Here is a 16,058-nt window from a genome sequence, read left to right as displayed (position 1 = left end):
GGCCTTAAGCCCCCATCTATCTAATACCCATACTCAGCCTCATTCTCATTATGGAAACCCATGTCCCTTGCCTAGCGAGTGTCATATAGATTAGGGCGAGGCCATCAATCATGCCATGCCAAGTACTGTTCTACTGTCCTTCATTCATATAACCAGGAGAACTACACTCGACACTCTCCAATTTGTCCACATCCCTTCTCATGTGGGTCCCAACCCCAAATGTACTCACATTTCACCCCAATGGCCCCAAAATGCCGGCTTTTAATATGCAAATAGGATGTTGCCATGGTCAGGTCACCCCCGAGCTCTCCAGTGGAGCCTGCTGGCAGAGAATAAGGTGAAAATTAGCCAGGACATCGCTCAGTCAATTCCCTGTGCTCCCAGCAGGTGGTATTGGAAAGCTCCAGGATCGCTCACTTCCCTTTCTCTCATCAGCTTCAGGCCCCAGGGTTACAAATGCACAAACCAGTTGGGATTGTAACCACAGAACATCCCTTCTGCCCTGGGCTCAAGGAGCGCGGGGTGTGGGGCTGCTCTGAGAGAACAGACTTGCACACTTGGGATGTTAGTGCAAAGATACAATTTCAATTTCTCTTAGAGAAATTTGAGGGCAACTTATATTTGGTAAAAATCTTATTTAGTGGAAGAAAAGCTACAGTGACAGCCTGGTTACTGGGGTGAAAAACACTTTCCTCCTGGGAGAAACAAGACATTAGAATTATAAATTTACATCGTTTGTTCCAGTGTTGGCACAGGTTTAATATTGCTTCTGTGTTAGGTTTGTTTCAGGCTGTGACCGTTTTGATTTATTGGGGTTTTTTTTGGTTCTTTTTAGTTGGAGTGGAGCAATACCAGTTTTGACACCGTTCTGCATGCTTTACAGAGATTTGGCCAGTATTCAATTCCTTTCTAGGAGGGTGTATTTATTGTATGTTCATTTATCATCCTGCTGTTGCACACTTTTCTGATAAAATGTTGAAATTATTAATTTGTGGCATTTGTACGTTTTTATTTTTAAAAACCAAGTTTTCCTTAATGTTTGGGTTTTAAATTAAGCATTGTTTTTGGTTTCAATTTTTTTTGTCTAGGTTTTGGTTTCTGATGGGATATTTAAGAGGATTTTGGATTTAATTCTAAAATTTGGATAGATTTAGATTATTTAGAGTAAACCCTGTTTATTATTTTATTTTAATAAAGGTTGTATTGCTGGAACCTCTGGACAGGGGGTAGAGGAGATGAGTGGGAGGGTCTTGAGGCTCTAAAGCAGAGAGCCCATTCTGGGATGATCCCCCAGGGAAGGCTGGAAATCAGGGTCCCCCTCACCAGAATAAAGTCCCTAGGAAGGATTGACTGAGACTGGTGCGAGGGGTTAGTTTGTTAGCATGGCTCTGCGGCTCCCAGGAAGGGTAAAGAGAGGCACCCCCTAGACAAGCTGGGGGGCTGGGAGGTGGGTGACAGCAGGAGCACCTGGCCCTCAAGGCTGAGACTCGCCAACTCATCACAGCAGTGACAGTGCAAAGTGCCACCAGCTCCTGTGTGTCTGCACCCCTCCCGCTGCATTCTGAGGGGGGTCTGGTGACTGCAGCCCCCTCCCCTGCTGCACCCTGGGGGGGTGTCTGGTGACTGCAGCCCCCTCCCCGCTGCACCCTGGGAGGGTCTGGTCCCTGCTGCACCCGGGGGAGGGGACTTCTAGTCACTGCAGCCCCCCACCCCGCTACACCCGGGGGTGGGGGGGTCTGGTCCCTGCTGCACCCTTCACTGCATCCTGTTGGGGGGATCTAGTCACTGCAGGCAGCCGCCACCCTCGCACTCACACATGGGGGGGCGGAGCTTTTTTCTTGCACTCCGATTGGTCAGGGCTCTGTTTCCTCTTCCTATTGGCTGTGTTGGGAGGGACGGAGCTTCCCGGGGGGAGGGGGGCATCCGTGGCCGCGAAGAGGCTCCTGAGCAGCACCTGGCGCAGCCCAGAGCGCGAGCGGGTAAAGGCGGCGGCGGGGGTCTGGGCTGCCCAAACTCCCCCCGGCCCCCAAACACCTCCCGCCCCCGTCTAATACCCCCCACCCCCTGCCCCCTCCCCAAATGCGTCCAGCCCCCCCATCTACCTCCCACAACCCCTCCTTCACCCCAGCCCCCTCCCCAAACACCTCCCACCCCGTCTAATACCCCCCACCCCCGAACACCCCTGCCCCCTCCCCAAATGCGTCCAGCCCCCCATCTACCTCCCACAACCCCTCCTCCACCCCCCGCCCCCTCCCCAAACACCTCCCACCCCGTCTAATACCCCCCACCCCCGAACACCCCCTGCCCCCTCCCCAAATGCGTCCAGCCCCCCTTCTACCTCCCACATCCCCTCTTCCACCTCCCGCCCCCTCCCCAAACACCTCCCCCCGTTTAATACTCCCTGCCCCCTCCCCAAATGCGTCCAGCCCCCCATCTACCTCCCACAACCCCTCCTTCACCCCCGCCCCCTCCCCAAACACCTCCCGCTCCCGTCTAATACCCCAGACCCCCAAACACCCCCTGCCCCCTCCCCAAATGCGTCCAGCCCCCCATCTACCTCCCACAACCCCTCCTCCACCCCCCATCACCTCCCCAAACACCTCCCACCCCGTCTAATACCCCCCACCCCCGAACACCCCCTGCCCCCTCCCCAAATGCGTCCAGCCCCCCCATCTACCTCCCACAACCCCTCCTCCACCCCCGCCCCCTCCCCAAACACCTCCCACCCCGTCTAATACCCCCACCCCCGAACACCCTCTGCCCCTCCCCAAACACCTCCCCCCGTCTAATACCCCTGACCACCGAACACCCCCTGCCCCCTCCCCAAATGCGTCCAGCCCCCATCTACCTCCCACAACCCCTCCTCCACCCCCGCCCCCTCTCCAAACACCTCCCACCCCGTCTAATACCCCCCACCCCCGAACACCCTCTGCCCCCTCCCCAAATGCGTCCAGCCCCCCCATCTACCTCCCACAACCTCTCCTCCACCCCCCGCCTCCTCCCCAAACACCTCCCACCCCGTCTAATACCCCCCACCCCGAACACCCCCTACCCCCTCCCCAAATGCATCCAGCCCCCCATCTACCTCCCACAATCCCTCCTCCACCCCCCCGCCCCCTCCCCAAACACCTCCCACCCCGTCTAATACCCCCCACACCGAACACCCCCTCCCCAAATGTGTCCAGCCCCCCATCTACCTCCCACAACCCCGCCCCCTCCCCAAACACTTCCCACCCCATCTAATACCCCCCACCCCGAGCACCCCCTCCCCAAATGCGTCCAGCCCCCCATCTACCTCCCACAACCCCTCCCCCTCCCCAAACACTTCCCACACTGTCTAATACCCCCCACCCCCGAACACCCCCTGCCCCTTCCCCAAATACGTCCAACCCCCCATCTACCTCCCACAACCCCTCCTCCACCCCCCGCCCCCTCCCCAAACACCTCCCACCCCGTCTAATATCCCCCACCCCCGAACACCCCCTGCCCCCTCCCCAAATGCGTCCAGCCCCACTTTCTACCTCCCACAACCCCTCCGCCACCCCCTGCCCCCTCCCCAAATGCGTCCAGCCCCCCTTCTACCTCCCACACCCTGTCTTCCACCCCCCGCTCCCCTCCCCAAATGCCTTCCACCCCCATCTAGCTCCCCACCCCCAAATACCTCCTCCCTCATCTACCCCCGTCCCCCCAAATACCTCTCACCCCCCTCTTCTACCCCGCCCCCAAACACCTCCCCTCCTCCCCTTCTCCAATCCCTGCGCCCCCCCCCCCGAGATACCTCCCAGACCAGAACATAATATGGAAAAAATCAGGGTTTTGTCCTAAACATAAGGCCAGCAAGCATTCACAGTAGAAAGTCGAGGAAGATCACCACCAATTCATTTTTGAAATGGGCTCTGTAGCCAGAACATGTTTTCATTGAATTGATGCCTTGCAGACTGAATTGTGTTTGAATACCTCTTCATGCTGCGTATTTAAACCACCCTCTTGTCTCGTGTTGGTTTTTTGCTTTGTTTTTTATTTAATAGAATCATGTTTTGCTTTTAATTGTGTTAGCAGATAAAGTGAAATCCACAAATCAGTGTGTAAGGTTAGGCTGATAAAGAATTATGCAATGTTTGTATAAAGTGCAGTTTTAAAAATGTGGTTATAATATTTTCTGTGTTTAATTCCATTTTCTTCATACTGTTTTTGCTGTATACTATTTAATTACAAAACCCTTCTCTGTTAAAAGAACATTCATGTTATGAAGTCAAATACTTAAAAGTTAGCAAATGCCAGAATTTGAAGGCTGCCCAAGCATCTAATAAAAACATTTCAGCCCCCTTTACTTCCCAGTGCATGAGAAACTAATATTGTCCCAAACCCAGGGATAAAACTTTTAGGCAAATAGGTTAAATATATACAGATATGTAATATGTTGGTCTGGATGACTACAAAATTAGAGAAGGGAGCTCGGACATAAATCCTGTCCACTGCAGAGATTCTATGGGAATTTTCCCAAGGGAGTTTTCATCCTTCAGATAGATCTTAGTGTAAAATTGCTTGATTGGTTGCCTTTCAGAGCCAAGTCTTCATGAACAAGCTATCGCAATTGATCCATCACACAGAGGAAAGTAGTACCTTAGAGGCCTTTCTGAACTTGTGATTGCTGTTTCAGTTCCACTACATGGTCAGCGGATATCCGGTCTCAGAAGCAAAGCTGTCGTTATGTTCAGTACAGTGTCTGTGCTTTGAAATAAATCAAAGGCCTTCATGGAGGTTTCTCATTGATTTTACAAGAAATGATGAGAGAAATCATGCTCTTCTTGGCTGACATTCACATGTGAGGGTGTGTACATTAATTAGGGGTTTGTGGTTATATAAAAATGGAGCTAAGATAATCAAAGGAAATAATTCTTTGAACTATAATTAATGATCAAATTAATGCAAATAGTTTGGAGAATAAGAAAGGCACATTATCCAATTGACTACGCTACTGAAGCTGCTAAAAGTTTTCTTGTGCTAAAAATACAGTGAGATTTGATATTAAATTAGAAATGTGACCAAACATTGGTTGTAAGGTGCCAAGTAAACCATTGGTGCTATCTGAATAATAATTAGGGCTCCATGTCTGTCACGTAGGTTGCAGAAGTCACAGATTCTGTGAGTTTACATGACTCTGCAGGGGCCAGTGTGGCTGATCCCAGGGCCGCCAAGCAGCTGGGTCCTTGGCCAGCCGCTCAGGTGGCCCCCAACACAGCCACACAGGCTGCTGCTGGAGTGGCCCTGGGGATAGCCACAGCAGCTGCCTCTCTGGCAGCTCTCAGCAGTGATCCTGGGGTGACCGGAGCAGCCATGGTCCACTGACCCAGGCAGCGGTCCCTGGGTAGCCAGCCAGAACAGCCACAGCTTCTGGCAGCTGGTACTGCTGGCCTCAGGTGCCTCCCCCTGGCCCCTCCCCACAGTGGCCCCCTTGTGCCCCCCAACATCATCCCCCCAAGATTTAATCACAGCTATTTTTAGTATAAATCATGGATCGGTCGGGGGGGGGTGAATTTTTGTTTATTGCCTTTGACCTGTCTGTGATGTCTACTAAAAATACCTGTGACTAAATCAGAGCCTTAATAATAATCCCAGAGAGAATCTGATTTTGATTAGAAAACTGACAGCCTCAGTCTCAGATGCCAATTTTATCAGGGCACTTCCCTTTTCAGTTTAAGATGAATAATTGTTGTAGGGTCATTACAGAGAATAATATCACAAAATATCTTTTTTTTTCTTTTAAGAATCCTGACAAAAATTCCCAATTTGCAGCTCAAACGATCAATAATAAAATGATAGTTCAGGGGGAGATTTTTTTTAGAGAGAGGGGCCAAATCCTTGGATTTCTCATCTCACAAAAGTGAGCAGGATGTAGCTGGCTACCCTTTTTTCCTGTGCGTTACCAGGATCCATTCCTCAGCTTGACTGCAGCATTTGGCCCTCAGTTGTACACTCGTGGATAGTGGCTCTGGGACCAAATGCATCTCTGGTGTAATTCCACTGCAGTCAGTGAAGTTACACTAGATTAAATTGATCCATGAAGCCTAATTGTTACCTCAGAAACATCAGTTCTCAAGTCAGTGGGGGTTATTTATGGATTTCTAAGGATATGGTAAAAAAAATGGCGTCACTGAGAGATGAAGATAACCACTGTGAAACATATAAATCCCTGGAATGCATTTTGATTATAGAGGGTAGGAAAGAAGGTCCTCTCTTTCCCCCCCATCTCCGATCCGCACATACAGACCACTGTTGCTTAAGTGCACAGTCCACAGCTGAGCATTTGCAACATAAAACAGAGAGACTGTCACTGGTATTCCTAGAACCCTGATGAGTCACACAGGTACACCTGGGGAGCTATTCTGTAGTGTACATCTGTCTCCCTTTAACCTTTGTAGTGAACATCTGATTATGTAAATGGTGTTGACCCATCCGTGGGGTTGTGAAGGAATTTCCCCCCTGGTTAGTTTGGCAGACCCCCTTGGAGCTTTTCATCTTCCTGTGCAGCATGGGGCATGGGTCCCTTGCTGGTTTGAACTAGTAAATGGTAGCTGTTCTTTGGGTGCTTGCTCATGTCCATTGCACATTGTGTGTGTGCTCTCCACATGCACCGGTGTGGGATGTTTTTCCACCAGCAGTATCCATAGGGGACCTGCTCCGGCCCCCTCTGGAGTGGTGCCTGCATGGCACGGTATAGGGGGTGCTGCCGGTTCCCCCCACTTTCAGTTCCTTGCAGCCAGTGGCGGTGCATGGGATGTTTGCCACTCTTACTAGCGTTGCTTAGGCTTTGTTCGTATGAACTAGAGTTCTTGTAAAGGGAGTGTTTTATAAGGACAAGGTCGTGCTGCAGCTCCACCCAGCCTTCCTACCAAAGCTGGTATCTTCCTACCACATGAGCCGGGACGTATTCCTGCCTGTGCTGTGTCGCAGGCCACACAAGACTGGACGTCCGAGGGGCCTTGGCTTGGCAGAACTGTATTACAGTCTGTGTTTCTGTGCACTCCCACCCACCTCCACAGGAACTGCTGGGTCACCTAATGTGGAATGGACATGAGCAAGCACTGGACGAAGAAAGGACGGTTACCTGTTCCGTAACTGGTGTTCTTCGAGATGTGTTGCTCATGTCCATTCCATGACCCACCTTCTTCCCCCCTGTCAGCGTTTCTGGCAAGAAGGAACTGAGGGTGGGGGCAGCTTCAAAGTTTACACAAATGCCTGTGTGGACAGTCAGGCCATACTCCTGTCTCAGCAATCCAGTCTAACTTGGGATCCTTGCTGCCCTGCTGTTGTCCTCCCCATGAGGTGATCAACTGAGGTCTATGTGGTAACAGAAAAAGCAGCAAAGAACCCTGTGGCACCTTATAGACTAACACGTTTTGGAGCATGAGCTTTCATGGGTGAATACCCACTTCCTCAGATGCATGTAGTGGAAATTTCCAGGGGCAGGTATATATATGCTAGCAAGCAAGCTAGAGATAACAAGGTCAGTTCAATCAGGGAGGATGAGGCCCTGTTCTAGCAGTTGAGGTGTGAAAACCAAGAGAGGAGAAACTGGTTCTGTAGTTGGCAAGCCATTCACAGTCTTTGTTCAATCCTGAGCTGATGGTGTCAAATTTGCAGATGAACTGAAGCTCAGCAGTTTCTCTTTGAAGTCTGGTCCTGAAGCTTTTTTGCTGCAGAATGGCCACCTTAAGGTCTGCTATAGTGTGGCCAGGGAGGTTGAAGTGCTCTCCTACAGGTTTTTGTATATTGCCATTCCTAATGTCTGATTTGTGTCCATTTATCCTTTTCCATAGAGACTGTCCAGTTTGGCCGATGTACATAGCAGAGGGGCATTGCTGGCATATGATGGCGTATATTACATTGGTGGATGTGCAGGTGAATGAACCAGTGATGGTGTGACTGATCTGGTTAGGTCCTGTGATGGTGTTGCTGGTGTGGATATGTGGGCAGAGTTGGCATCGAGGTTTGTTGCATGGATTGGTTCCTGAGCTAGAGTTATTATGGTGCAGTGTGCAGTTACTGGTGAGAATATGTTTCAGGTTGGCAGGTTGTCTGTGGGCAAGGACTGGCCTGCCACCCAAGGCCTGTGAAAGTGTGGGATCATTGTCCAGGATGGGTTGTAGATCCTTGATGATGCGTTGGAGGGGTTTTAGCTGGGGGCTGTATGTGATGGCCAGTGGAGTCCTGTTGGTTTCTTTCTTGGGTTTGTCTTGCAGTAGGAGGCTTCTGGGTACACGTCTGGCTCTGTTGATCTGTTTCCTTATTTCCTCATGTGGGTATTGTAGTTTTGAGAATGCTTGGTGGAGATTTTGTAGATGTTGGTCTCTGTCTGAGGGGTTAGAGCAGATGCGGTTGTACCTCAGTGCTTCGCTATAGACAATGGATTGTGTGATGTGTCCGGGATGGAAGCTGGAGGCATGAAGGTAGGCATAGCGGTCGGTAGGTTTTCGATAAAGGGTGGTGTTAATGTGACCATCACTTATTTGCACCATGGTGTCAAGAAAGTGGACCTCCCCTGTAGATTGGTCCAGGCTGAGGCTGGTGGTGGGGTGGAAGCTGTTGAAATCGTGGTGGAATTTTTCCAGTGTCTCCTTCCCATGGGTCCAGATGATGAAGATGTTATCAATGTAGCGTAGGTAGAGAAGGGGCGTGAGTGGACGAGAGCTAAGGAAGCGTTGTTCCAGGTCGTCCATAAAGATATTGGCATATTGTGGGGCCATGCGGGTGCCCATAGCAGTGCCACTGATCTGGAGATATATATTGTCATCAAATTTGAAATAGTTGTGTGTAAGTATAAAGGCACGGAGCTCAGCAGCCAGTTGTGCTGTGGCATCATCAGGGATAGTGTTCCTGACAGCTTGTATTCCATCGGCCAAACTGGACAGTCTCTATGGAAAAGGATAAATGGACACAAATCAGACGTTAGGAATGGCAATATACAAAAACCTGTAGGAGAGCACTTCAACCTGCCTGGCCACACTATAGCAGACCTTAAGGTGGCCATCCTGCAGCAAAAAAACTTCAGGACCAGACTTCAAAGAGAAACTGCTGAGCTTCAGTTCATCTGCAAATTTGACACCATCAGCTCAGGATTGAACAAAGACTGTGAATGGCTTGCCAACTACAGAACCAGTTTCTCCTCTCTTGGTTTTCACACCTCAACTGCTAGAACAGGGCCTCATCCTCCCTGATTGAACTGACCTTGTTATCTCTAGCTTGCTTGCTAGCATATATATACCTGCCCCTGGAAATTTCCACTACATGCATCTGAGGAAGTGGGTATTCACCCACGAAAGCTCATGCTCCAAAACGTCTGTTAGTCTATAAGGTGCCACAGGATTCTTTGCTGCTTTTACAGATACAGACTAACATGGCTACCCCTCTGATATGTGGTAACAGAACTGGTTTGTAACAGGTTTGTCTTTCACATTCTTCTGTCAGGCTTGCTGGCAGACTTGTCTGAGGATCTGACAGAGGCAAAGCACAGGGACTACCCAGAAGAACACAGGCAAACCAGAATCACTCCTCTCCTGCAGCAATGGGTTGGCTGGAAGCATCAAACTGGCAGCTTCACGTTTCCTTGATCGTGCTACTCTCCATGCACATGAAGGGTAAGGAGAAAAAAGTGTTCCACAATGTAATTCTAACAGGGTGGTGAGCTGAAAGATAAAAGGTAACTGTTCAATTTTATTATGAAAGGAAAAGTTTAGTGTGGAGTATCGCAGCTTAAGACTCTCCAAACCACAGTGCAGTCTGGGAAAGTACAGCATTTTAGCTGTCAGTATGGCGCTCCTCCTGCCACACACCCCAAAGGATCCTCTTGCGCACCCCACTTTGGAGACCACTGTATGAAACAGTTCAGCATTCTGTGATGCACCTACAATCCTTCAGTACTTGACATGTGGTTTGTTTGAGAGTATTTTTTTTTTGGTGCTTTAGGAAATCTTACTCTGGCTTCCTAATAGGACATGATACAGTTAAACCAAATGGCCAGAAGAAACAGCAGTAGTACCTTTGTAGAGTCAATTTGCTCTCAAAGATTGAATGTGTGGTAGGAAGGTAATAATCAGTAGGAGAAAATTAACTTCATGAGTCTGCTCTGTGCACCGAGCCCAAATAAAACTGTGGATCCCAACACCCTGAACTATGGTGAAGTTCAGCTCAAGGTCCCACCTTCCCTGATGACAACTAGCTTGGAATATGGTTCTTAACTGAGTGATTTGGACCAATCTCCAGTTTATATTGCGGAAACTGTTTATGAAGCATAGACGCCATCTTACTTCTTAAAACTCTGTGTAGTAATTGAGTAAATCTTGCTAAGTTAAGCTGAAGCTTCAAAATTCAGTTCTGTATCTTGGTTAAAAGTACCGCGTTAAAACTGTCCAATATGGAACCTGAGTGAGGTTGTGTCTGACATTTTATTTTTCCTCAATTCTTTTTAAAGGTTGGGGATACAAATGCAAACTGTGCTTCCTGTCAAACGGAGTAAGTCAGTACCACTTGCTCTTGAATTCACCCATCTTTTCAGCCAGAGATTTGTTTTGTACCTCAGCACTCACTAACTACTTACAGATTCTTTTCCTTGCTTGGTGTTTCCACACAGTCAGTTCAGAGGATGGTTATCGTAGGAGGTAAAAGAATGAGACTTTTATTGCATGTCAAAAGCAGCATCCTTGTTCAGCATGTGTGTGGTTAGCCCCACAGGAGCTTCAGGCAGTTCAATTCACTCCCTATTTTGACAGCTAACCAGTACACTAATTTATACCGTTAGTTATTCAGTTACATAAAACACTGACTTGCTGGTTGGCCTGGTGACTTGGCAGGGTGGCATTTGCCTCAGAGGAGTTAAAATTCTTGCAAATGGTTGAGCAGCTCATTCGGCAAAATATGGAAATTTCAGCGCATCACTGAAGTCCATGAGACTTTTGGGCGTCGGGTGTCACTTTCCCATCAAATAACTCAGCACACTGTGTTGGTGTTTTCTGGCGGGATGAACTGATGCATCCACCCAACCCTCGCTGGGTACAGCTTAGGTCAGGATAAGTTATGTTGCTAGGGGTGTGAGAAAGCCACCCCCAGTGTGACATAAGTTAAACGAGTTAAGTGCCAGTGTGGACAGTGCTTCTCCTGCCAACATAGCTACCACCGCGTGCGTGGCCTGGAGTAATTAAGTCGACGGGAGAGCTCTCTCCCGTCAGCCGAGAATGTCTGCTCTAGCAACGCTACAGAGGCACAGCTGTATTGGTGCAGCTGCGTCCCCATAAGCTCTGTAGTGTAACTGTAGCCTTTGGCACCAAGGGAAGAGGCAGTGAGTTCTGGCGAACAGGGGCTTGGGGCTTGTGGAGAGATTCAGGATGGATTAATCAGAGAGCCAAATATCATAAAAGTCCCGTACATTTGTAATGTCAAGTGTATGTGTATAATCACTTGCCTGCACAGAGGACACAATTTGTGTCAACTACGGTAGCGTGTATTTAAATTCTGCATGCCTGAATTTCGCAGCTGTCTTGGGATTCATTTGAAAATATGTCCTTAAGAGAGGGGAGACGACACAACTCATGTCATGGAACTGAAAAAGAAATGTCTCAAATATAAATCTATTTCAAAAAGGCCTTGTTACTCTGCGGCGCAGTCTGAACTGATACTGAATTTTACTTCTAGCCATGAACAGCTAAAACACAATTAGTTGGAAGGGCAGTGGCACTTGTGTATTATGTCAGCGCAGTGTTTTGTAAGCTTGGCTCATCCGTGCTGTAATTATATTTTAATATGCAGATATAGACTCTGCTTTTTGGCAAAAAAATCCAGTTGCTATTTTGATTTTTGTACTTAGTATTTTCTCCTGAATCCAAGTGAGATGATCCTGGATCACTTTTTAATTGGAATAGGGAAGAGGAGCTATGATGATTTATCAGTTGTATGGGAGGGACAGCTCAGTGGTCTGAGCATTGGCCTGCTAAACCCAGGGGGGCCATTTAGGGAACTAGGGTCTGAGGATGGGTCCTGCTTTGAGCAGGGGGTTGGACTAGATGACCTCCTGAGGTCCCTTCCCACCCTAATCTTCTATGATTCTATACTAATAATATTTTTATTTAGATTTCCTGCCCCATGAGCCAGACGTCTGAAAATATTTGACTGGAACATTTTAAAAGTTCAGTCCTTATCCACAAGGAACAGTGTGATATAGTCAGAAAACATGCTTTGTGAAGGCTTGTTGAATGAGGATTTAGTTTAAAAATCTGTGTTCCGGTGAGCCACAAAGAGAACATCTATTAATGTTAATTTGTTGCATATAGGCTGGATTTAAAAATCTGATAAATACATATGTAACCCTTTTTAGAGATGTAGAAGCAGATCATAATGTAAATATAATTTATTTAAAAAAGAAAATAATATTAATCATCGCTACGGGAAAGTAGAGAATACATCAAATGCAGTGAATTCCTTGTGTAAATTGGTTTTAATTTCTGATTTTGCTAAGATTAAAAAAAAAAAGAAACAGCAGCTCTGTGACTCTGGGGAAGCCAAGTGTATTGTGCACCAAATGCAAATACTTCACAATGAGTTTTTGGTTTGGCTTTCAGGAGTTCTGAGTACTCAGAGCTCTCATGGGGTTGAGTGGGATGAGGGCCCAGGCCATTCATGTATATTCCATGGGTCTTTGACTGTACATTCCATGGGCTTTTCTTTCTCTTTCACATGCATTACATTGCTGGTTGTATTCAAATGTTTTTCCTGATAGGGATAGTTTGATATTTTCTGCCATGGTCCATGGAGGTGAAATTGGAATGGGAGGGCTATAATCTCCGCAAATCCAAGTTTTCTCTGTAGATCAGTGGTTCTCAGGCATTTCCCCATCAGGTCGCACTTTTATCAAAGCTTATGAGCTCAGAACCTTTTTTCATAGTTTGCTGAAGACTGTGTTCATTTGTGTCACTCAATGAATGAGGAGAACACTAAAGCTTGTACAGCCTTTGTAGCTGTTATCTGGACAGGTTTCCTTGAGATGGAAAAGCTAAGCTCTGTGTGCAGAGTTTATCCAGGTGTAGAGAGAGTGACCCAGTCTGAAACCCAAAAGCACCCTATGAGTCCCATGAGGAGACTGGGCCTAATAGGGGGAAACAGCCCTATGGTTCCTGTCCCTCTAGCCTTTTACCCCTTCAGCCTCTGCCATCCCATTCTATCCTGATCACCTTCTTGCCATTAACATGCTGAAGCAGCTGCTTTCATAGAATATCAGGGTTGGAAGGGACTTCAGGAGGACATCTAGTCTAATGCCTCACTCAAAGGGGGACCAATTCCCAAATGGCCCCCTCAAGGATTGAGCTCACAACCCTATGTTTAGTAGGGCAATGCTCAAACCACTGAGCTACCCCTTTCTACCACCCCTTTGCTGCTTCTTTCTCCCTTTTTTTCTGCCCAGCAACTCCACACCGGTGGAGAGAGCAGAGAAGGAAAGCTAGTCTCCCTGTCCTGTCCTTAGTTGCATCACAGCTACCCAAGTGGTAAGAAATAGTCACTGCAGAGGAAACTATGCTCATTGCCTGCAGACCTGCTGGAGGCATAAGAAAAAGTGTTTGGTTGGATCTGGAGAAACAGACCAGGAATCAAAAATATGAAAATGCAAATGGTTTCTGAAGATTGTAAATAAAAAAGTAAGACAAGAGTGTTTGGTGTGTGTGTGTGTGGAGGGGGTTATCCAGATGATGTCTAAGCTCCACGGGTCCCATATGAGGAGAGATTAAAGAGACTCAGAGTTTTCAGCTTGGAAAAGAGGAGACTAAAGGGGGGATGTGATAGAGGTCTATAAAATCATGAGTGATGTGGAGAAAGTGGATAAGGAAAAGTTATTTACTTGTTCCCATAATACAAGAACTAGGGGTCACCAAATGAAATTAATAGGCAGCAGGTTTAAAACAAATAGAAGGAAGTTCTTCATGCAGCACACACTCAATTTGTGGAACTCCTCACCTGAGGAGGTTGTGAAAGCTAGGACCATAACAGAGTTTAAAAGAGAACTGGATAAATTCATGGAGGTTAAGTACATTAATGGCTATTAGCCAGGATGGCTAAGGAATGATGTCCGTAGCCTCTGTTTGTCAGACGATGGGGATGGACGGCAGGAGAGAGATCACCTATATAATGTTGTTATAAGAGTTGGCTCTAGATGACACTTGAAAGAGATTAGAGGCAGGGGAGGAGGGAGAAAATTAAAAGTAAGAATGATGGTTTTAATGCTGAGCTAATTTTTTTTGTCCTTGAGACTGAAATGCTAACCCTGTGTAAGTTTTTAGTGCTGTGTGAGAGAGAGTATCCCAGTCTGAAACCCAAAAGCACCCTGTGAGTCCCATGAGGAGACTGGGCCTAATAGGGGGGAACGGTTGAGGGGGATAGCCCTATGGTTCCTGTCCCTCTAGCCTTTTACCCCTTCAGCCTCTGCCATCCCATTCTATCCTGATCACATTCTTGCCATTAACATGCTGAGGCAGAGAATTCTTTGAACCCCCTGCCTCCCCCAAAAAAGACAGAGCCCTAAATCACCTCATGCTTGCTGGTTTGAGAAGGGATTAATAACCTCCATAAGGCTTGCAATTGTTCATCCTAAAGTGCATTCCTACTCTGTAGTTACTACATAAAACCTGGCACTTCCTTGCTTAATAGACTACACTATGTATATTTAAAGTAATAGTTCCTTGCTTTTGGTGACAAAAATAAGTTGGTTTTAACAATTTGTTTGTTTTTTTAAATTGAAGGTAGTGGGGCTGCACAGGTACAACTGAGGGTTAAGTATGAAGCCACGTTTGCAAAGGTGTAACCAAGTACAGAATTTGTTTTACAGAATCTGGTACTGGTAATGATGCATCAAAAGCGGAGGGAGGGGGACCATTTGATTCTCAGCTAGGGTGACCAGATGTTCTGGTTTTATAGGGACAGTGCTGAATTTTGGGTCTTTTTCTTATATAGGCTCCTATTACCCTCCACCCCCTGTCCCAATTTTTCACATTTGTTGTCTGGTCACCCTATTTTCAGCTCCCACTTGAGGTTGTGTGGATGGCTGTTAGAAAATTTATACAATTAGAAAATTAGATATGGAAACATTGAGGCGCAATAAATGTAAAACCCCACAATTACATTTTTAGAGTCACCTTTCAACTTAAAACTGCGCTTTAATCTCCAGCACAAAACAAAGAACTGTCTGAAAGTTTTGAGAGTAAGAAAAAATAATGAGACTAGTTCAGAGTCTTGCATGTCCCCCTCCCACCTGGAAACTTACATTTCTTCTTTCTTTTGTAGCCAATGGTGAGAGTACGGTACCTGCTCCTACCCAGAAGCCAATGTGGTGTCGCTGTAATCGCCATTGTAGAGCGGACTCGGTCAACAGCACCTGCAGGTTGATGGGACAACTAGTATTTCAGATATTCTGCGGGGGAAGGTTATGCACAATAATCAACCTTTTAAAACTTGGGTGCCTCAAGTTCGGCATCTAAATCGCTTTAGGCACCTTTAGTACAATCAGTATCAAATGAAATGAGTGGTGGGTGCTCTATAAATCAGACCATTTTTATTTAGGTGCCTAAATACAGATTTTTAGGGGCTTAACTTGATGCATTCAAGGTTGAACATTTAGGCCAATACTTGTCTTAATAATTTGCATATGAAACAGAGTTGAACTACAAATAGGTTATCAAAAAGAACAAGCCATAGCTTATGGATGGATGGCACAAATTGCTCTTCCCCTGTGCATAAGGACCAGCGTTAAAGAAATTGTGCTTCTCCTGCAGTAGTGTAATGCTTTGCCTCTTTGGAGGGTTAGTGGTGGTTAGCGGGTAAATAATGGCACAATCTAACCCAGGATGTATATGAGGTTAGCCTCTCTTGTAGCAACATGAGGGGAAAATGCTGCTGTCAGATTGGTGTGGTGAATCTCAACTCTGTTGTTCTCTTTTCCCCGTATGTGAGGAACTCTGAGTTCTGCTTCTGTAAGGAATGTGGAATACTGAAGATTTTGCTATTTAATGTTAAGTCCCTAC

General features: G+C 47.0%; 1 protein-coding gene across 2 annotated transcripts in view; it reads left to right on the top strand.

Moving 5' to 3' along the window:
* Positions 1-9,565: 9,565 nt before the first annotated feature.
* The window catches only part of LOC127033840 (bone morphogenetic protein receptor type-1B-like), a 30,044-nt gene continuing 23,551 nt past the window's right edge, over positions 9,566-16,058 (top strand). The window contains exons 1-4 of one of the 2 annotated variants that reach the window (XM_050922110.1): positions 9,566-9,638; positions 10,693-10,713; positions 11,192-11,233; positions 15,322-15,418. In XM_050922110.1, coding sequence (XP_050778067.1) covers positions 9,566-9,638; positions 10,693-10,713; positions 11,192-11,233; positions 15,322-15,418 — 233 coding nt within the window. The remainder of the gene's footprint in view (positions 9,639-10,692; positions 10,714-11,191; positions 11,234-15,321; positions 15,419-16,058) is intronic. The other variant, XM_050922111.1, reaches the window with a different exon arrangement.

This window comes from Gopherus flavomarginatus, chromosome 13 (assembly GCF_025201925.1).
Source record: "Gopherus flavomarginatus isolate rGopFla2 chromosome 13, rGopFla2.mat.asm, whole genome shotgun sequence".
Lineage (NCBI taxonomy): Eukaryota > Metazoa > Chordata > Testudines > Testudinidae > Gopherus > Gopherus flavomarginatus.
This window is presented reverse-complemented; position numbering and strand designations above follow the sequence as displayed.